The sequence below is a fragment of the Rhagoletis zephyria genome, unplaced genomic scaffold (genome assembly GCF_001687245.7).
Source record: "Rhagoletis zephyria isolate East Lansing unplaced genomic scaffold, Rhagoletis_zephyria_1.1 Rzeph_scaffold_00181, whole genome shotgun sequence".
In the NCBI taxonomy this organism is placed as follows: domain Eukaryota; kingdom Metazoa; phylum Arthropoda; class Insecta; order Diptera; family Tephritidae; genus Rhagoletis; species Rhagoletis zephyria.
The window spans coordinates 249,878-273,650 of record NW_016157265.1 but is presented as its reverse complement, the minus strand read 5'-3'; the positions used below and the strand labels follow the sequence as shown (position 1 = coordinate 273,650).

Sequence of the window (23,773 nt, the reverse complement as noted above, 5' to 3'; positions counted from 1 at the left end):
TTCGATTTCGATAGATATTCTGGCGAAATCCACAATAAAGTCTAAATTTTTGAATTTAGGTTTTAATATAGCCACGCCCATTTTTAGAATATTCTTTGATTGAAAAAGTTGGGGAACAAATGTTGTTAACGAAGCGATATTCTGCCAAATCCGCAATAAAATCTGCGTTTTGCAAACTTTAGTCGTACAATTGCCACGCCCATTTCTAGGGGTTTGTCGGATTTAAAAAAGATTATAAAAAATTGTTGATTCTCACAAAATAAATCATTTCGTCATAAAGAAAAATATTTTAAAAATAGTTCTAGAATCCCCCCTTTTTCATGACCACGTTTTTTATAGAGAATTAAACAAAGATTACAATGGTATAAAATTATAAATCCCTAATTTTCTGATCTTCACTATGCACATCAACTTCAAAAATTTCAACCGTTAATAGCTAAGTTAGCCTTATAACAATCTGGACCATCTTATGTATATAAAAAATGAGCCAGTCTCTTTGGCTTTAAATCTACGTTAAGACGAAGTCTCTACGATAAGCAGAGCCCGAGATATAACTATTTGAAGCAGTATATGATTAAGTCAGAATCACGAAAAACTGCAAATTTTGACAGATCATATCTCCAAAGAAAAAAGCGAAAAAAAAATTCTACGTACTAAGGGTCATAGTCTCTAAGCGCGGCAGAAGGCTGCCTACGCAAAAAGAAGTGCTGCGCAAAATACTTGCGCCCTTCTTTTTCGGCAACACAGAAAGGAGAATTATCCTTAGTTGCAGGCCACCTACGCAAAATGAAAGTTCTGCGCAAAAATACTTCCGCCCCCTTTTTCGGCAACACAGAAAGGAGAACTGGAAGTAGTAAGGGTTATAATCCCTAAGCGCGGCAGAAGGCAGCCTACGCAAAAATAAGTTCAACGCAAAAATACTTCCGCCCCTCTTTTCCGGCGACACAGAAAGGAGAAATCTACTTAGTAAGGGTTATAGTCTCCAAGCGCGGCGGAATGCCGCCTACACAAAAATACTTCCGCCCCTCTGTTCCGGCAACACAGAAAGGAGTCTACTTAATAAGGGGCCGAAGGGCGCCTACGCATAAAGAAGTTCTGCGCAAAAATAATTCCGCCCATCTTTTCCGGCAACACAGAAAGGAGAATTGTACGTAGTAAGGGATATAATTATTAAGCGCGGCAGAAGGCCACCTACGCAAAAAGAAGTTCTGCGCAAAAATACTTCCGCCCCTCTTTTCAGGCAACACAGAAAGGAGAATTCTACTTAGTATGGGTTATAATCTCTAAGCGCGGCGAAATGCCGCGTACGCAAAAAGAAGTTCTGTCCAAAAATACTTCCGCCCTCTTTGCCGGCAACACAGAAAGGAGTCTGCTTAATAGGGGGCCAAAGGGCGCCTACGCATAAAGAAGTTCTGCGCAAAAATAATTCCGCCCTTCTTTTCCGGCAACACAGAAAGGAGAATTGTACGTAGTAAGGGATATAATTCTTAAGCGCGGCAGAAGGCCACCTACGCAAAAAGAAGTTCTGCGCAAAAATACTTCCGCCCCTCTTTTCCGGCAACACAGAAAGGAGAATTTTACGTAGTAAGGGTTATAATCCCTAAGCGCGACGGAATGCCGCCTACGTAAAAAGAAGTTCTGCGCAAAAATACTCCCGTCCTTCTTTTCTGGCAACACAGGAGGGAGAACTGGAAATATTAAGGGTTATAATCCCCAAGCGCGGCAGAAGACCACCTACGCCAAAACAAGTTCTGCGCAAATATACTTCCGCCCCTCTTTTCCGGCAACACAGAAAGGAGAATTCTACTTAGTAAGGGTTATAATCTCTAAGCGCGGCGGAATGCCGCCTACGCAAACAGAAGTTCTGCGCAAAAAAACTTCCGTCCCTCTTTTCTGGCAACACTGAAAGGAGAACTGGAAGTATTAAGGGTTATAATCCCTAAGCGCGGCAGAAGGCCACCTACGCTAAAAGAAGTTCTGCGCAAAAATACTTCCGCCCCTCTTTTCCGGCAACACATAAAGGAGTCTACTTAATAGGGGGCCGAAGGGCGCCTACACAGAAAGGATAATTCTTCGTAGTGAAAGTTATAATCCCTAAGCGCGGCCGAAGGCCTCCTACGCAAAAAGAAGTTCTGAGCAAAAATACTTTCGCCCCTCTTTTCCGGCAACACAGAAAGGAGAATTGTACGTAGTAAGGGATATAATTCTTAAGCGCAGCAGAAGGCCACCTACGCAAAAAGAAGTTCTGCGCAAAAATACTTCGGCCCCTCTTTTCCGGCAACACAGAAAGGAGAATTCTGCTTAGTATGGGTTATAATCTCTAAGCGCAGCGAAATGCCGCGTCCGCAAAAAGAAGTTCTGCCACAAAAATACTTCCGCCCCTCCTTGCCGGCAACACAGAAGGGAGTCTGCTTAACAGGGGGCCAAAGGGCGCCTACGCAGAAAGAAGTTCTGTGCAAAAATACTTCCGCCCTTCTTTTTCGGCAACACAGAAATGAGAATTGTACGTAGTAAGGGATATAATTCTTAAGCGCGGCAGAAGGCCACCTACGCAAAAATACTTCCGCCCTTCTTTTCCGGCAACACAGAAATGTGAACTGGACGTAGGTAGGGTTATAATCCCTAAGCGCGGCAGAAGGCCACCTACGCAAAAAGAAGTTCTGCACAAAAATACCTCGGGCCCTCTTTTCGGGGAACACAGAAAGGAGAATTCTACGTAGTGAAATTTATAATCCCTAAGCGCGGCCGAAGCCGCTGTAGTGTAGTGGTAAGCAGTGCGCGCTTCCACTCCGCAGCGCCTGGGTTCAAGCCCTGGTCAAAGCAACAACGCAAAAAAAAAATTTTTTAAACAGGTTTTTTCTTAACAGCGGTCGCCCCTCGGCAGGCAATGGTAAACCTCCGAGGGTATTTCTGCCATGAAAAACAGCTTCTCATAAAAATACAATCGCCATTCGGAGTCATCGTAAAACTGTAGGTCCCTCCGCTTTGTGTGACAACATCAAAGCGCACGCCACAAGTCGAAGAAGAAGCTCGGCCAATCACTAACATATATGTAAGCGCCAATCTATTATTATTATAAGCGCGGCAGAAGGCCTCCTACGCCGAAAGAAGTTCTGCGCAAAAATACTTTCGCCTTCCCCTTCCGGCAACACAGAAAGGAGAATTGTACGTAGTAAGGGTTATAATCCCTAAGCGCGGCGGAAAGCCGCCTACGCAAAAAGAAGTTCTGCGCAAAAATACTTCCGTCCTTCTTTTCTGGCAACACAAAAAGGAGAACTGGAAGTATTAAGGGTTATAATCCCTAAGCGCGGCAGAAGACCACCTACGCAAAAAGAAGTTCTGCGCAAAAATACTTCCGCCCCTCTTTTCCGGCAACACAGAAAGGAGAATTTTACGTAGTAAGGGTTATAATCCCTAAGCGCGACGGAATGCCGCCTACGTAAAAAGAAGTTCTGCGCAAAAATACTCCCGTCCTTCTTTTCTGGCAACACAGGAGGGAGAACTGGAAATATTAAGGGTTATAATCCCCAAGCGCGGCAGAAGACCACCTACGCCAAAACAAGTTCTGCGCAAATATACTTCCGCCCCTCTTTTCCGGCAACACAGAAAGGAGAATTCTACTTAGTAAGGGTTATAATCTCTAAGCGCGGCGGAATGCCGCCTACGCAAACAGAAGTTCTGCGCAAAAAAACTTCCGTCCCTCTTTTCTGGCAACACTGAAAGGAGAACTGGAAGTATTAAGGGTTATAATCCCTAAGCGCGGCAGTAGGCCACCTACGCTAAAAGAAGTTCTGCGCAAAAATACTTCCGCCCCTCTTTTCCGGCAACACAGAAAGGAGAATTCTACTTAGTAAGGGTTATAATCCCTAAGCGCGGCCGAAGGCCTCCTACGCAAAAAGAAGTTCTGCGCAAAACTAGTTCCGCCCCTCTTTTACGGCAACACAGAAAGGATAATTCTACGTAGTGAAAGTTATAATCCCTAAGCGCGGCCGAAGGCCCCCTACGCAGAAAGAAGTTGTGCGCAAATATACTTCCGCCCCCTTTTCCAGTAACAAAGAAAGGAGAACTCTACTTAGTAAGGCTTTATAATCCCCAAGCAAGGCGGGAGGCCGCCTACGCATAAAGAATTTCTGCGCAAAAATACTTCCGCCTCTCTTTTCCGACACAGAAAGTAGAGTTCTAGGTAGAAAGGCTTATAATACATAAGCGCGGCGAAGGCCGTCTACGCAAAAAGAAGTTCTGCGCAAAAATACTTCCGTCCTCTTTTCCGGCAACACAGAAAGGAAAATTCTGCGCAGTAAGTGTTATAATCCCTAAGCGCGGCCGAAGCCCGCCTTCGCAGAAAAAGTTCCGAGGAAAACTATTTCCGCCCCTCTTCTCAGGCAACACAGAAAGGGGAATTCTACTTACATAGTAAGGTTTATAATCCCTAAGCACGGCGGGTGGCCGCCTACGCAAAAAGAAATTCTGCGCAAAAATAATTTCGGCCCTCTTTTCCGGCAACACAAAAAGGAGAAAGAAGTTCGTTTTCATGTATGCACTATTTCGGTTTTTGTCATATACATTATTGCGGTTTTTAACCGAAACTGTGCAAGTATGCATTATTTCGGATTTTTATATGCATTGTTTCGGTTTTCAACCGAACCTAGAGGATTTTTAACTACCTTTTTAACAATTGCATAAATAACTTAAAAATATACTTATATGAATGCGTAAATATGTTTCTAGGAATCGCAATTTTAGTTGCAAACATCTAGAGATGCTTAGAAATGACTAATAAACGCTGATTTTAAATTTCGCTCCTCACTTGCAATGATATTTGTTTATTTATTTATCCACCACGTAACGAACGGTTTGCATCATCCCATTTTATTATTACTTACTTCCCTACAAGTTTTGGTTCCCTGCATTCCAGAGATCTCGATCTGCGACAAGTAACAAATTCCGTTAGGACCTTCATGTGACCCCTTGATTTTGAAGTCGGGAAGAAAAGGAAATTATTTCAACCAAGGCCCTGAATTCTTCAGCCGGACATGCCTTCATTGCTTCTGTTATTCCTATGCAAACTATTCTGAGTTGCTTCGTTTAGTGCAGTGGTTCTCAAACTTTTGAAACCGCGACCCCAAATCGATTCGAAAAAAACATGGCGACCCCTTAGCTCCACAAAAAGGTTGTTTCGTACGGGGTATGAAGACATGGGTATCCTCCATTAAAACCTTTATCACACAGAGGTGAAGTGGTTATCCAAAGGAAATGTGTTGATAAGAGTAAGTGAATTGAGATCGTAATTGAACATGTTTTAATTTTCTAAACTAGTCAACCAAAAAAATTAAAACTAAATTTTCCACGACTATGTTGTCTAAAATAATAATACAATTAAAAAAAAAAAAACATTAAAAAACATTTCTAGGCGTGGTCTTCCGCCCATTCAAATTTGTACGATATATCATACAAAGTCGGGGAGAGGAGTAGTTATAGAGCATTTTTGGTACGGGTTTGCTTCTTACATTTCGATTCTTAACTATGTAGTTGCAATAAAATTAAAAATAATGCAAATTGTGATACCTGTTCTTTTTGACGTAAATTAGCAAATGCATGTCTATTGTATGTACATATGAACACGAGAATAGTATGTACGTTTATATTTTTAATGTTTCTTCTTTTTTATATTTTTTTTTCTTAAAAAATATTTAATTTTTCTTTTTTATGCTGATTCTCTTTTGCCAAAAAAGGCTTAATGTCAGTTAGTAGTTGTGTGATGAAATTAAAAAAAAAAATTATATTTCTTACAATAGATAGATGAACACTACATTTTTGGGATACAAAATATGTCCGCGGTGAACAGCCTGCAGCCTTGCAAAGTCATTATATCTCATGCAGGACTGGATTTAAGCACATGCTACATAGGCGCTAGCCTAGGGGCTCGCACCACAAGGGGGCCCGCACCATTAAGAAATTTAAAAAATAGAAGAAAAATTATAAAAAGTGAAAAACTTATACATATATTTATATTTTTAAAGAAACGTAGGAGGCACTGAAGGCGAGTCAATCAAAAACATATTTAGTTGCTTTTTTACCCTAATCGAAGGGATTCACATTGTTGTACATCTAATTTAGGAACTAAATAGCTGAAGGAAAGTGCATCGTTTCGTCGAGTCGGCAGGATCAGGTTGATACCACACAATCCCGCGGGCCGCAGTCTTGATCTAAGTCATTGTAATTACAAATTTGAGTTGTTACTTTAGGTAACTTTTGTACTTTCTATGAGTATAAAGGCCCGTCTACATACAACTTTGGCGTCGATTTGGTGTTCGCCTCGCATGTCCAACACATTTGTATGTATGTATGTATAAATATGTATAATCAATGACTTAAAAAAAACTTCGTTTTTTTTTTAAATTACATATGTAACATTGATTTATCCATTTTTTTTTAATAAACTTTCTCTTTATGTGTTTAAATGACACTACGTATTTATACTTCATTAAACGTTCATGTTTTATTCAAGGATTTATTTATGTAACTTAACAATCGCATCGAGATACTTAAGCGGGTTCATTTAAGTACCCAACAAGCCTAAGTACCTCAAAAAGCGACTTTCTTCGTGAGGTACTAAAGCGGGTGTTATTGGACTTAGATTTTTTCTGAAAAATTTGGTTATAAATCTGCAAACTAGTATCGCAGAATAAACAGTACACAGAAGACGCACCATGTACAGATTTATTTATCTTCGGCGGACGTAATATTACAACCTGGACTAGAGCAGAGAAGTTAACATCACGTCCACTATGAATAACGTGAAGTTAACATCTCGCCACAAACACACATCGTGATCTGCGTTGCCGCGAGCTTGAAAAAAGTATCAGTTGCCAAGCAGAAAAAGTATCAAAACAGTATCAAAAGCAAACAGAACAGTTATTTGTTAAACTTTCATTTAAAAAACAAATAAAATATAAAATTTTATAATTAAATCCATAGCTATAAAAAAAAAATTATATTACTTAAAAAAAAAAAGAATCTGTATGCTTATTTGCATAACGAAAAAGAAACTCATAGGGCCCCTAAACCAAAAGCCCAAGTGGAAGGTTCTATCACCTTTTGTTTTTTGTTAGAGCTTCTCAAATATTGCATAAAACGCGATTTTTTGATACTTTGACCACGTTTTTCTCAAAATCTAGAGCTGATGGAAACTTTGGCCCCTATTATGAGTTGCATTCGATCTTCGACTGTGTTCGAAAGCGCTGAAGAAACTAATTTTCGTTTGGTATTATGACGCTTATTCGATGAATTCGATATTGTGAATTTCGCTCGTTGTTCACAATAGTATATTTTTAACCGCTGAGAAGCTTTCTTTACGAATCGAGCAAACTAAATAGTGTGCTTATACATGGTTAAGTAAATGTGTGCAAAAATGAGTACAACAGAATTCTGGTTCAACGATTCGTCAGAGGCTGAAAGTTTAGTAAACTGGCCAGAAGTATGAAATGTTTATGGGCCAGTTTTTCAGTGGCAGTTTAAACTTAGATTACGTAAACTGAGTTTAAATTGAACAGCTTACTGACATTTGATTGGCTCGGGCGTTTAAACTAAGTTTTAACCACAGCCGTGCACTGAAAAACTGGCTCTAAGAGAGTTTAAGTATAGTCTTTCGAATATATTTTGACACAATTTGTCTACAAATTTATTAAAAACTTCCGACTGTCTTAGGAGGCGTTTGTGTGCCAAATCTATTTAAAATATTTTAAAACTATCAACAGCTCCACGATTTTGTTTTCAGAGACCGTGCCAACTGAGTATTGGGATTTTCTTTCACAAGTAAAACCAGCCTTTCGAGCTTGTGGTTAGATTCACGACGTTAGAACTGCATAAAATTGTTTAAAATTAGTGTCTAGCAGCCAAAAAGTAAGAAAACAAATGCAAAATCATAAATTTTTCACAATTTTCTAACATTTCGCTGCACCAACAAAAGCCAAATTCTGTTCGACAGAAAATTCGATACCCAACGAAAATTTTGACACGGTTGCATAGCTCATAATACGAATTTCACTTTCTGAGATCTTCGATAACCAGCGAATATCGAAAATCGGATGCAACTCACAATAAGGGCCTTTATACTTACAGATTCGTAATCATCACAAAAAAGTCTATCAAAAACAGCTTTTACATTTTAGGAAACAAAATCAATGTTGCCCTGTATTACACACGAAACAATAAGTTTTTCTAACGAAATCTGTTAACCTTCTCAATTACATGGGCAACCTATTTTATTTACCTCTATACTCTAGCCACCAGCAGACCTACCCACCTGGTCACAGGGTGCTTCGCCGTCCCTGATCGCTACTACCACTAGTTGTATTTTTTTTTTACTGAATAAGGGGACACTAACTGCAATGCAAATCTAGAAAAACCTTTTTAAACTTTTGACTCTTTAAATTTTTTTTTAACATGTTGTCATATGAGCGTCACATAATGCAAGTTTGGAAATACCCATATGTAGAGAAATTTTTATTAGAGGAGTTCTGTGCAAAAATACTGGGAAGGTGTAGCCAGTGTTGGACCAATTAGGTCGATATTTTAAGCTCGCCTACGCAGAAATAAGATCTGCGCAAGATTCTTATACAATTTCCAGATTTCCGCCGAGGAGTTAATATTTTTTTATAGATTGCAAAAGGTATTTATAATTACGGGCGTTATTCATTTATTTGCCCGGACTTTGCTCATGTACTTTCACGCTTAATGTTCTAACGTGTCGTTTTTGCTGAGATATGATCTGCTTATTTTACATCTATTGAGCCTAACAACAAGTTTAAAAATCTTACGTATAATGTAGCTCAAACCCTGGGGTTGAGCACTGTTGGTTTAACGTCGCTCAATTAAAGGCTGGTAGATCTCTTCTTCGCAGGCGTGTTATATTTGTTGTGTTGCACAGGTCACTTGCCAGTGGATTTGGGTGGTTTTATTTTGTATTTTTCTCTGCTGCTGTCGATTACAGATTTAATTATCGGTATACCAAGGTCTCTATGTATATTATCATTGCGGACATACCACCCGGTTAAGGCCCTTAGCGTTTTAGATTGGAATCTTTGGATCCTGTCAATGTTGGTTGCACAGGTCGTACCCCACAGTTGAATACCATACAACCATATAGGCTTAATCACTGTATTATATACAAGTACTTTATAATCTAGTTTCAGTTTTGATTTACTGTTTATAAGCCAGTTCACGCTAGCTGACTTTAGCTTCATTTGTGTAATTTTGGTTGATATGTGTTTGCGCCAAGTTAGTCTCCTATCCAAGTGTATTCCTAGATATGTCAACTCATTGGCTTGTGGAATATGGACATTATTTAATTTGATTGGGGGGCATACTTGCGGTCTGAGTGAAAATGTTGTATGTTTACTCTTCTATTCGTNGTTGGGACATTTATTACGACTTACTAAGGCGGTATCATCGGCGAAGATGGATGTGAGTATATTCTTGCTAGTTGGAATATCTGAAGTGTAGATGATATACAGCATAGGCCCGAGTACACTACCTTGAGGAACGCCAGCCGTTATCGACATGTCTTCTGAAGTGAAATTAGATACTTTAACAGCAAATTTTCTGTTAGTTATGTATGATTCAAATATTTTGTGGAATTCCGGCGGCAACAATTTTTTAATTTTATATATAAGACCGTCGTGCCACACTTTGTCGAATGCTTGTGCCACATCGAGAAAAATTGCAGAGCAGTAATCTCTGAGCTCAAATGTCCTTCTGATTTCATTTGTAATTCGATTAATTTGTTCAATTGTACCATGTTTTTCTCAGGAGCCAAATTGGTGTGCTGGTATTAAATTGCGTTCATGGAGAAAGGGAGATATCTTTGATAGGAGTACTTTTTCGAATACTTTGGAAAGACAGGGCAGTAAGCTTATTGGTCTGTATGAGGACGGCTGTGTTGCGTCTTTTCCAGGTTTGGCTATCATGATTATCTTCGACCTTTTCCATGATTTCGGAAAGTAACCGAATTTGAGGATAGCGTTGAAAAGGTCAGAAAGAATTGCTAGTGCAACATTCGGTAGCTCTATTAGCATTTTCGGAGTTATAAAATCAGCACCCGGCGATTTCTTTGGATTAAGCTGCTTTACTATAGCTTTTACTTCTAAAGAGTTCGTCTTGCTAGGTGTGTATAGCTCATTTGTATTTTTGGTTAGCCGTGGCAGCCTGAAGTTGTTCGTTGGACAGTTTGGCTGAAACACATTCTTTAAATGGTGTGAAAAACACTCGGCTCTCTCCTGCTCACTACGAGCCCAGGTTCCACATTGGTTCCTAATTGGCATTTCTGTAGCCACTGGTGGTTTGAGGTATTTTAGCGATTTCCATAGAGAGTATCTTTCAGTAGAATTCGGGGAAAGCTTCTTAATGTACCTTTGCAAGTTGCGATCCTCTGCACGTTTGAGTGCTTGTTTCAGTTTTCTACTGGCAGCTTTATACAGTAGCTGTGAGGTTGGTGAGCGATGGCTCTGCCACTGTCTTCTTAGGCGCCGCTTTTCTGCCACAAGTTTTTCTATTTCGGTATTTGTAACTGATGTATGCGTAGGTGGTACTTGGACTTGATTTGGTGTTGCCAGGCCAGCGGCTGTAGTAAAGGTTTCTTTAAAATGTTCAACAAGGGAGTCTATATCACGCTCGCAGTTAAGTGCAGCGTTTAATTTAAGGTGACTACTGATGTACTTTTTATATTTAAGCCAGTTGGTGTTATTTGAAGTTAGACGAGGCTCAATCTCGATATTTTGGGTCTGTTCATATAGTTTTATTAATATAGGGGAGTGATCGGATGATAGTTCAGGTAGAGTTTCTGCTGTTATGTTATTTCTGTATATGTTTCTTGTAATTGCGAAATCTATTAGGTCTGGTATCTTCTTTATATCGGTAGGCCAGTAAGTAGGTTTACCAGGAGATGTGACCTCTAGTCTATTGTGCCTGTTTATAATGGTATTGTATAGCTGCCGCCCTTTTGGGTTAATAAGGCGTGATCCCCAGTACGTATGCTTTGCGTTGAAGTCGCCTCCTGCCAGGAATCTATTACCCAGGCTATCAAAGAAATCTTTAAAGTCATTTTCAGAAATTAAAAATCGCGGTGGGCAATAAATAGCCGATAGATTCAAGTCTCGGTCGCGGTTTCGTAAGCATATGGTAGTTGCTTGCAGACAGGCTGTTGCTTTTGACTCTAGAATATTGTGCTTTAGACGATTTCTAATCAGCACCGCTGTGCCTCCATGAGCTTTACCATCTGGGTGATTTGTGGCATAGAATTTGTATCCAGGTATGGAGAAATTATATTTATTTGTTAAATGTGTCTCGGACAGTAGCATAACATCTATGTTGTATTCAGTGAGAAATTGACTGAGTTCTAATCTACGCTGGTTTACACCGTTAGCATTCCATAAGCAAATTTTCAATTCACTCATTTTTTATTCACTAAAATTTGCAACAATTGGTTTGGAGCCTTTATGAGGTCTTGAATCATATTTTGCATAGTAGACATGAATTGAGTCATACAATGAGTAAGATTCAATATCATTCCTTCTATGCCACAAGTAGGGGGGTTCGGCTGCATTTGCTCAGTATTATTCCTTTGAATATTTGCAAATGTTTCTTGATTGGAGTTTGATTTCGCCGTGCTTGGCTGCGTTTGTAGTTTTAACGCGTCGGCAAAAGAAACGTTGGGAACTCGCTGCGCATTGGCAAAAAAGGCTCCTGGTGTAGTGGTTGATGGCGTGAGGTGTTGGTATGTATAAGAGCTAGTTGGAGTGGTGGAAGAGCGTACGGCTGTGTTGCGCTGATTCATGCGAGACTTTAAGTCTTTGTATACAGGGCATCCCCTATAATTGGCGGTGTGGTTACCTCCGCAATTACTGCATTTCTTTACAGCCACATCATCTTTGATAGCCTTGCAAGAAGCGGAAGCGTGAAGGTCGCCACAGGCAACACACACTGGGCGCAAGGTACAGTATGTTCTGGTGTGCCCAAATTCTTGACAATTTGTGCACTGTACGGGACCGTTTCGCTTGTGCGGCTCCTCCACTGTTATTCTTCGGTGTAGAAGGTATCGTAGATTGTAGATTGGGTGCACTGCGTTTTTATTCATTGGCTTTGTTTCTGGCTTAAGTTCTACCTTAAACATAGGCTGAGCGATTTTTGCTCTGTTGATAATATTGACAACATTTTTAACAGAAAATCCTGCCTTCTCTAGAGCATGAGCAATATCAGCAATGGGTACACTTGATTCTATACCTTTTATTACTACTTGCAGTCCTTTGCTGCTTTTGAGCTGGTACGTATAGAAGTTTTTCTTATCTTCATTAAGCTGTTTGGTTACCAACCGGTAATTTTCTTCAGTTAGAATCTGAAGTTTGGTCTCTTTAATATTGCCCTTGGTAACTGATGTTACGTGGAACGTATTGTCTCCAATAAGCTGAGTTAATTTATTCACGAGCTCACTACAGTTTTGCTCTCGTAAATAAATTGGGGGCGGTTTGGGTTTGGCTTTAGAAACTTCATTCGGCTCTTTGTCACATTCATTGTCCAGAATCGCAAACTTATTTCCCAGTAGAGGGTTAATGTCAGTGGTTTTCGTTTTTGCAATTTTTGATGGGTTTGCAATTTTTTGCTGCTGTGGGCTTAATTTTCGTTTGACTTGTATATACCTATCAATACCCGTTTGAGTCAATGTACGGGTTGTTGGATTAAGTAGGTCAACTTGCGCTGAGCTGCGTTGCTTGGCTTGGGCTGGTGCCGAAATTTCCGTTTGTGCAGGCGTGGGTGAACTGCGTTGTGAAACCGCTGTAATTGCTGAAGTCGTGGTTGTAGTCGTTGTTGTGAGAGCTGCGCTTACCGTTGTTACTGTGCTTGTTGCTAAGCTAGTGCTTTGTTGTTGCGTTAGAACAACTTGGTCTACCAGAGACATTGGCGACTGTGCATGCCAAGGTGTTTGGGGGGAGGGAGAGAACGATTTATCGCGATCAGCATTGTTTGTGGGGGAAACGAACGAAAAGTAAGCATTTCGTCGATCAGCTGAATGCTTTTGGTCAGCTTCTGTTACGGCAAGGTTTATTTCACTGCACTTGGTGCTTGTTTCACTACTATTCGGTAAGCGCGGTGGGGCCGGAGCTGCTTTTATTTTATTGTATGTTGGCACATTTATTTGAATTTCTCGCGGAATTGCGAAAATTATGAAAAAGTTATTTATAATTATAGGTAAATGAGCAGAAAGCTTATTTATGCCTAGTATTGTCTTTTCGCGTTGGTTCTGTTTTTTTTTTCTTTGCTTTACGTGAATTATTAACAATTTCTCGGCGGAGCGATTAAAAAACACGTCCGCACAGGTTGACAGTCAATCATAACCTCAATATTTGAAGTCGATGATAGTGATGAAGATGATGATGCTTTGACATATCTTCAATAATAAACTTTTATAATATACCACACATTGACAAGTTTTAACTAAGTTTTTTTTTTTGTTATTTAGTTTTAGTTATTTTTCATACAGATATAGTTTATTTCTTAACAAAAACCGTATAAATCAAGTATCAAACTTCGTGCAATATTTAAAAAAAATATTTATTTCTTAACAAAAACCGTATAAATCAAGCATCAAACTTCGTGCAATATTTAAAAAAAAATTACAAAGTTTCGTATAAATTTAAAACTTTTGGATTAGATTTCTTAGAATATTTTTGAGTACGCAGTTTTGTAGCCCTCTCAATTTTAATAAGAATAAGTTTGAAGTAGCTTCGACTTACCGCTGAGTTTTGGTATTTTTTGTTGTTGACAGAGTTGTGCATTTTCTAACACACAAAGTAAGTATTATCGACGATTTTTAATACCCGAGCGCACTTGTGCACAAGGGTATTATAACTTTGTTCACATAACTGTTGTTTGTAACAGGCAAAACGAATCGAGATAGATATAGACAAATGTATACATAAATGATCAGAATGAAAGGAGAAATCGGTTAAGCGGTGACCGTCTGTCCGTCTGTCTGTGCACACGATAACTCGAGTAAAAATTTAGATATCTTAACGAAACTTGGTACGTGCACTTCTGTCGGGCGTAGGACGGACGGTATTGAAAATGGACAAAATCGGACAATAACCACGCCCACATCCCATATAACGGTAATTTTCAGAAATACGAAAACTGCGATATTTTAGTAACTACTAAAGATTATTCACTCAAAATTGATGTTTACAATAATTTTTAGACGAAAAATAAGGATGTTAAAAATTTTTGGAAAATGGGCGTAGCCACGCCCACTTATGGTTACATGTGTATAGCTTGGTAACCGCTGCACCAATTTCTTCCAAACTTAGCACAGTTGGTGGCCTTGCTACAGCATACCAAATGGCTAAAAATTTTTGAAATCGGACAATAACCACGCCCACATCCCATATAACTACGGTGACCATCCGTTCTGTTTTTTGCAGGACCGTATTGTTATTTAAAGGTCTGTCCCGCGTAGTTTTTCAAAACAGAAAACCCCCAAAATGTACTGATTTTTTCCAAGTGTCCTGCCTTTGTCCCGCATTTTCTTCGATATTTTAAAATTTGCTTTTCCTAATCGAAATAAAAGCAGCGTCGATAACTAATTGATAACTAAATAAGTTTAAGCTGGTTCAACCAATCAATGCGTTCTCAACTTTGTACGGTTATGGGCAATGGATGATGAAAAAACGAAGACCAGCATCAAATATATCAATAACACTGTTCTACAAATTTTGTGGTAATCGCTTAAGAAAAAAAAAAAAGTTTTCCAAGCCAATTTTCTTTTCAAAGAAGCGTTTTCGTAATTTTTTCGAAAAACGTGTTTTTGGTACATTTCGGAGCTATTCGTCAATATCTGATGAAAAAATTATTCAATCAACATAAGCGACCTACAGTCCTCTTACAAAAATATATTACTTTGCCGATTTTGATGAAAATGATTAGTGTTACAAGCGACGAAAATCGAAAAAAAATAAATTTCAATCATTTTATTTTTACAGTAAATGAAAATCTGATGAGATATGTAGATGTTACGGAACACAAATCTGCACAAATTATATACTTTTGCAAAGGGCCCATCAATACCTTTCGAGCTGTAGGTCGTTTCATGTGATATTGACGATTAACTGAAAAAAGTACTAAAAATACGTTTTTCGAACAAATCTCGAGAACACTTCTTTGAAACCATGGGTATTATTTTCGTGTTCAACGACCCAAAGTTTGCCTAAAAAATTTGCTTTACAGAGGTTCATATTTCGTGTAAGGTAATATGTAATATGCCTTATTATAATTTCATTACAAAAAGAGTAATACCAATGAAGCAAATGTGATTTATGTTTAAAGTTTAAAATTACATTAATAATTAAGAAATATACACTCCTCGTTGTTTGAAAGCGCACTCTTTTAATACTTACTAGTTACAGTTTTCCTTTTGATTGTTTATTATTCATTAATTTTTTATAAAAGATATAGCATATTCTACGTCTAAATCCGATTTTAATAATTTTCGAAAATTAAAAAAAAATCAACATAGGGGCGGAAATTTTTTTTTGTTGACGGTGCTGCACATTTTCTTCCATGTAAAAATTTTGTCAAGCATACTTTGTATGGAAGAAAATCAAAAAAGGGTGAGCTATTCAAATGACGAGGAATGTATATATGTATGTAATATATTTTTGTTANGAAGAAAATCAAAAAAGGGTGCGCTATTCAAATGAGAAGGAATGTATATATGTATGTAATATATTTTTGTTATTTTTATACTACGCAATTATATGTAGGTACATTTTTTTAATAATTGTCCTGCATTTTCAAAATATATTTGTGGTCACCGTATCTATAACGGTAATTTAGAGAAATACAAAATCTTCGATAAATCAGTAATTTCTTCAAAATTGATGCTTGAAACAATTCTTTACCAAGAAACACGCTTATCATAAAATTTTGGATAATGGGCGTGGCACCGCCCACTTATGATTACATATATGTATCTCGGCAGGGGCGCACCCAGGAATATATTTTAGGGGGGGTTTTATATTTCTGACGATATATCACCGGAATATACTGAAAATTCTCTTCAGATAATACGCTCTTTGAAATACATTTATGCAAGTTTTATGTACAGTATGTAATAAATAAATAAACGGTTTAAAATTCATAAACTGCACTTTATTTACAAAAGATTAACAGAACTCAAACATTTTTAACCGACTTCAAAAAAAGGGGAGGTTATCAATTCGTCGGAATACATAACCTGGGACCACGTGAACCGATTTCAATAATTCTTTTTTTATTGGAAAGATGACACCTCAAGGGTCGTCCGGTAATTTGGTTTAGATCCGATGATTGGATCATGAAGAAATTAACGGTACACGTAAATTTGTATATGAGAATTGAAGTCGGTTGTGTTCTTTCCTTAAAAACTACTTGTTTGATAAAAAGTTCTATAAACTCAAGATGAGCTCAACTTTCAAAAGTACCTAATCAAAAATTTTAAAAAAGAGTTAGGAAAAATAAATTTATTGATTCCAAGAAATTTTTACACTTTTATGTTAATTTTTTCGATTTCTGGTTTCTGGTTTTCGATAGAGATGGTGATTTTTCACGATTTCACATTTTTTAATATTTCGAATACCGAAAAACTTATCTGAACTCTTAAGAAAAACGAAAAATTCATATAAAACGACGGACAAGAAATGGAAAAGAAATTTTCTTCTACCAAAATTTCTTAAACCAGTTTGCAGCTCTCAAGAAAAAAATGGTCGTATATTATTTTCTCATGCAAATTTACAGCAAAAGCAAAGCGCTTTTATCAAGCAACAGAAATTATAATAAATATTTCTTATGATTTCCTTGAGAGCTGGATTCTTAGCTTTAAGATACAGTTTGTATTTGAGGTTATTAGCTTTAGGGGTGGTTTGAATCCCAAAACCCACCCCTTGTGTGCGCTAATGTATCTCGGTAACCGTTCCACCAATTTGTACCAAACTCGGTATAGTTATTATGCTTGCCACATAAAAGAAAAACGTTGAAAATTATTGAAATCGGACTAAAATTATGGCCGCTTTTCATACAACGGTAAATTTCAGAAACTTCAATATTTCGAAATTTAGGGACGCTAATTTACTCAAAATTTATACACTCTGGCTTACCTTGTAGCGGTAGCTTTCGGAAAGGTGAAAAACATATATTTAATACTTGCGCCGGGTATTTAATGTTCGGCTCCGCCCGAACTTAGACTTTCTTACTTGTTTATTAATACAAATAAATTTCGCCGGCAAAACGTTTTTTTTGCTAACAGTAGATATTTACATACTTATGTATAGGAAAATATTATATCCCCTTTAGAAGGTCTAAAAGCTTTAGTTATGGCAGTTATGGAGGTCTCCCTGTCACAGTGTGGGACGGTGCGCTTTCCGTACATTGTTGTTATCCGGAGAAGATCTGAAACAGATTTATATTTCGGATTGTTTTTCATATTCGGAAACCAAAATTGTAAACATTCAAAATGAAAATTTAATGGGTTCCGTCATCAGCAAGAACTAATAAAGAATGCAGAGTGTTTCGTATTACTAATATAATTTCATAAATTCTCGTTGCTTGTTTTGTAGGGATGTCGGAAAAACATTGATGTTTTACTCGATGTATAAATAGTCGATTTATCGTGGCATCGATGTTTTTTGAAAACTGACATCTCTAGTACAATGAACCGGCATGTTCAAAATTAAAAAAGAAGCAAGTTTGGCCAAAAAATGTAAATGGCTATAAAGTTACGTTAGAATCATAATTAGCTCAATTACAGTAATTAATTTAAAATTTTGAATAGTTTTGCTTCTAATATATTTTGCTGCGAAATACTTAATATCTGTAAAATCCTATGATGTTGATTGATTGATGTATTCCCTTCGCTGTATCGAAAAATGTCGATATACTTTTCGCTGCATCGAATCAAAGAAATACATCGATGTATTTTTGAAACTGACATCCCTATTGTTTTGTTTTATTTTATTTCTCATAACTCTGAAAAGGCATCTGCGAAGTGCAGAATGAAAGCGTATTCAATAAAAACGAAAATCAGGAAAATATCAGAAAAGTATCATTTCAGTGCGAAGACCTATACGAAAAATATCTACAGGAAAATGTATTCCGACAATATTGTATTTAATTATGTACGAGTATTTTGTTAGTTGTATTAAAATTTAAATAATAAATAAACTTCTTCTTTTTTCAGGGTCAATGCTCCGCCGGCACATTGCCTGTGGCATGGGTTGATGAAGGCCCCGGGCCCCCAGCCTGTCCCATTTCATGTGAAAAGTTAAAGTCAAGCATAGTTAATAATTTTAATACAAAATCTAACAATAATAACAGTAATTTAATAAATAATTATAAAGTAAATATTAAGACACCTGCTGAAAACCATCACGAAAGCGGGAAAATGCTGAAAGCGCGTCGTGACTTGAACTCCTGGAAGGGCAACGACAGCACTGAATACTCCTATGCAGATCAAAGCATGGTTGGTACAGGAATTGCAGAAAGGTCTAGAAAAAATATGGTGAACATAGCATCTGCTTCCTTAGTTCAAACGAAACCTTACCGAGCTCAACAGAACGATAACACGGTATATGCACTCGCCCTTAAACCCGGCAGCCAACAGCACCAGGTCAGCAATAACGTTGTAAAATCGAATAAAAATCAGGCTGAATCTAGAACGCCTAATGACCCTTCTGGTAATATCAATGGTGGATCGAAATCCGAAAGCAACGCTCGCCGCATATATAACAACAAGCAAAAGAAACAGCCACTACAACAACAAAACCAACAGAAAGAACAACAGTGCCTTGATTACTTGGGCGATACGGAGGAGACGAGTCCGGTGCATTTGTGTACATTCAAATCGCCTGCCGAATTGGCGGCTCAGCTACGTTCACTACGTTTACGCCATTGCTGCGAGCGTAATGTATTCAGCGCTCTTCACACAGTCGCCTTAAATGCAACGCTAAGTGGCGGCGTGGAGTGTGTTCGCATTCTTATGGATATCATGGACTTAGATCTACTGGCCACCCGGATCACTTGCGAACTGGCAGAAATACTTTTTCGTTTCGATTGCCGGCAGGTGTATTCACTGATTCATCAGTGTGGTGATTGTAAGGTAAGTATTTACTCAAAATGTATCTCAATATTATTCGTGACCTGTGCCGTTTCAAAATTAGGCCTTTTATCAGAAAGTTTTATAGTTGACTGTTTGCCATTAATCTCTACCTAGTGTGGGCACCAACTCACCGACGTGAACGTACGTTAACGTGTATATATGAAACCACACCATCGTGTACGTGCGACCAGTGTTGCCGTTGCGCGACTAAAGGGACAATTTGGCCCTTTTTTGGCGCCAATAGCCTTTGACCCGACTTTTTGAAAATTTATGTTTTTTGGCCCTTTCCCAAAATTATGTGCGACTGTTGCCCCTTTTCAGAGATTTCTTTAGGAAATGTTAACCATGCTACTAAAAATTATTTCCTCTTGTAAGTACGAAAAAATTAATCACTTAAAACTTTTAAAGGAAATGTGATTTTTCTCCTTCCCGCACCTCGATTTCTGTGCTTTGTTCAAAGCTTGTCCCGCTATTTTCTTTTTAAATTCAACAGCGGAACGTTATAACAGCGAAAATACTTTATAATACATGTGAATTTATTTCTGACTTTGGATCTCAGATTTATTCTTTTACTAGTTAGTAAAGAAAAACAAAAATAATATGGTGACCCTTTTTTCATCAATTACTAATGTGACCAACCGTACTTCTTTCGGAGGTACAGTACTTCTTTTTTCGATTTTGTACTTCGTACTTAGAAGTACAGTCAAATGTACTTCTTTGCGATATTTTGTACTTCAGGAGGGAGATTCTGTAACCAGTTAGCGACCATTTTCGGATCGCTAGGATCCTAGTACGATAACGATTGGAAAATTGTCGCTAACTTACAGAATCTCCTCCAGTACTTCTCCGATCTTTTGGACGATTGTCACATGTATTTTTATTTTTGTATTGCTGTCCATAAGTACATACATACATATGTATGTTCATGGGTATATCAGCAAACCACGCTTGCTTCAGCATAGATACCCAGCCAGCAAAGAAACGTAAATTTTGCCGACAGTGCAGTTTAGTGCCATTTTCCGTGTCCGAAACGAATAGAAAAAAACTCCTACAGTTATCATCAATTTTCGTATCCGGAAAACGCTCGAAACGTTCCAAAAAGAAGATGACATTTGAAAGAAATAATTGTATTTTATTTGCTCAAGCTAAACATTTGAAAGCATGAATGCGTAGTTGGCAGTGGCTGAGTGTGCCGCTATTTGGTAGCTTCCAAAAGGTGCCGAATTCCGTCAGGCGCTTCATAATTTCATTTGATTTCTTTTGAACCATGAAAAAGTATCTGTGAAGTGCAGAATGAAAGTGAAATGAATGAACGAAAAATTCAATCAGACAAATTTCAGAAAACACAGCCGAAAGCGTATCCGTTTCACACACCGTTGTCTGTACATACGTTCCCGCCGCACACTTTAGTGAGAAAACAGATCATCAACGTATCCGGAAATGGAATCAGTAAACGGACAAAAATTCGCACTTCATCCACTTTTTTGTCCTTTTTCGGATCGGTTTTCGGATTTTTTGCTGGCTGGGTATATATTTGTACCCATCCAAACATATGTATGTACGAATATATGTAGGTACACGCAGGCCCGTCGAGGGGGAGGGGGCAAAGGGGTGAATCCCCCCGAGCTCGGGCTTCTTAACGGGCCCGAAATTTCAGAACCATAACTTGTTATTATTTTTTTACAAAGTAATTGCTCCTCTGTTATAAGTTTTTAATATAAATATTATAAATATATGCCAATTCGTGCTGATTATTTCGGACTCTACAAATTAAAGAAAATTATGATATGGCCCAAAACGCGTACTGCTAGAATACGTTTTGGCTCACAGTGCTTTTCAAATACCGCTGAAACTTGCTAGAATACAAATTCCGGATAGTTTTTCTTCTTGCATCTGAAAGCATAAGTACGTGGTAATATTTAATATATACCTGAAATATATTGTACCTCCTGTTCTTCAGTAGTTATGAATGTTTCAACAGCGGACTGTTGCATAAAAATTTTTAGAAGTACTTTTTATATTATTATATTATCCTTATATAACTCATATGTATTTATTGAAATAAAATTAATTTTGAGGTCATTATTTGCAAAAGATAGTTGGGCTGTTACGTTTCAGAAAAAGACTGTTACGTTATCTGTGCGGTATACGTACGTGTTGATTATAATTTGGTTTTTAAATGGCTTGTAGTCTGTTTTATGCAATAAGTAGCATGAATTCAGTAGACTTGCGTATTGACATGTAATCCAAAGAAATTAAGAATATGATAATTATGAATACATATTTGAAAGTTTCTGTTGCTGTGCAGCTGTAGGTCGGAAGTAATTTTCTGCGTAGAATTCGAGCTCGAGCTTACAAATGCTCCAAGATATTGAAGTTTTTCGCGGTTCAGTACGTAAATAAATGTAGTTTATATTTTCAACTTATATTAAGAATTATTTTTTTCTTTTTAGTTTGATATGCTTTAAAACATATATGTAATACTCCTATATTGGGAGTAAGAGCTAGTACCGTCCGAAAACACTACAGTACAGATATATCAATAAACACGTACGAAAGAAAAGGAACACATACGTTTACAAAAAAACATGTACACAACACATATGTATACAAAAACGGCACTCAAGCACACAATACATTGACAAAAACAGTACTAGACTGTCTCGCTCTGATTTCGGAATGCTTACACATTGAGAAGTTAGCTTATTGCCAATATAGAAGTATTACATACATATATGCTTTAAAAGCGTGTTTTTTAGTTTTTTTAGTTCGATTTATTGTTTTCAATATTGACATCGGCATGCTCTAACAGGAAATCGATGATTAGCCGACGTCCTTTTGATATAGCTAGATGTAAAGCAGTAGATCCATTTTTTTGCTAGAGCATTGACTTCAGCGCCCTTTTTTTTAGAAGATACTCGATCATCCTTTTTCCGTGATTACTATTACTAACGACAGCGAGGTGCAGCAACGAGTAATCTTCTAAATCATTAATAGTACAAGTTATAGTAACAGTCGCACCCCGATTTAAATTATGTGTAACATTTAAATTATTTTTCACAATCGGCTCTGCGATTGAATAATGCTATTACAGCATCGAAATGATTATTTTCTACTGCTAAAAGAAGTGGCGTATTGCCAAATTCATCTTTGCAATTAATATCAGTACCGCGGTCAAGCAGTGGAAGATAGCGTTACATCATTTATTTTCAGCCATAGACGGGATTTGAAATCATGTCTGGTAAGTTCGTTGTCTCGCGCCTACGACTTGCGCCTTAGCCCGCTTGGCCAACTGTGCAACTGATAGGGATAGAATGTATTAACACTAATAAGCCGAGTGCAGTCGGAAAGTAAGTAGACGGTACGCATGCGCAGACAGCGTAGTTGTCTCACTTGCTCTCACACAGAGGCTGTGTGAGGAAATTATTTAATCCTGGCGATCCTAATCAGGATAATGAGATAAATTTATGAAATTATTATATTGTCGCTGATTCTTGATAAGTGTACAAAGTTTGAATTAAATCTGTCTGTTTAAAGTGGGTCAAAATCGAGTCCAAAGGAGTCGGTTACAAACATACAGGTGAAGCTAATAAAAGGATGTTAAAAACGGCTTTAATGGCCACTTTTGTTTGCTCTATGCCATTTAGTACTATTCTTACCCTTCATAATGCGCCTTCGAATGGTACTTTAAGATTTTCCCATCAGAAACTATGGCCATTGGAAGATGACGTAATGAGTTAGAAAGCATATGCTTGGTTTGGTGATGTTAGATTCGAGGACATGGCAGTTTAAGTGGCCGTAACTCTTGAAGGAAAAATCTAATAGCACCTTTAGAGAGTGTATTTTGAAGGATAATAATAGTAATAGAAGATACTGGAAATAATTCCAATAGATTTTTATAATTTAATCAGAAAATCTTCTTCCTCTTTTAGCTTTGAGGTAGAAAGAATATACAGTAAAACCCGCTTAAGTACCTAACCCGCTGAAGTAACCAATATTTTTGGACACCGTGAATTTTTTAATATAATCTGAAGAAAATCCCTACCGGCCTGCTTATGTACCCAACCCGCCTAAGTACCTAAATTTTTCGTGCCCCATTTACAATTTTACTTAGAATTTTCCCCTTTTGAGTGCTCTTTTAAAATTGCTTAAAATATTTACGTATTTTGAAATTCAGTAGCAGCACTACACACCTCCGGTAAAAAAAATTCTAAAAAATCAACGGTAATTTTTAGCCACTTGAAACTTGCACATTATTACACCAAAATTGAATGGCCAAAAAGCTGTATACTCAAAAAATACTTCAGAGAAAAAAGTTTGCAATTATGATGAATCTTTTTTTTAAGTGTTCTACAAAATCTTAAGATTCGGTTTATATGGTATTTGTTAGGGAATGAACTGTATTTTAATTGATTGAAAAATCTTAAAAATTAATAAATAAACATAAGTGGCAAACAATATGTATCATTTTGAATTTGGTATAAAATGATATGTCCATCTTTGACTTTTTAAACAATTTAATTCTTTTAAAAATGACATACCATTGCACTATATATTTTTTTTTAATAAAGTTTTTCTTTACTTGTTAATGTGCTG

General features: G+C 37.4%; 1 protein-coding gene across 1 annotated transcript in view; it reads left to right on the top strand.

Annotated features, from left to right (window-relative positions):
- The first annotated feature begins 18,167 nt into the window (after nucleotides 1-18,167).
- Nucleotides 18,168-23,773, top strand: part of LOC108357916 (uncharacterized) — a 113,239-nt gene continuing 107,633 nt past the window's right edge. Inside the window, exons 1-2 of the mRNA XM_017608999.1 lie at nucleotides 18,168-18,185; nucleotides 18,260-19,177. Coding sequence (XP_017464488.1) covers nucleotides 18,168-18,185; nucleotides 18,260-19,177 — 936 coding nt within the window. The remainder of the gene's footprint in view (nucleotides 18,186-18,259; nucleotides 19,178-23,773) is intronic.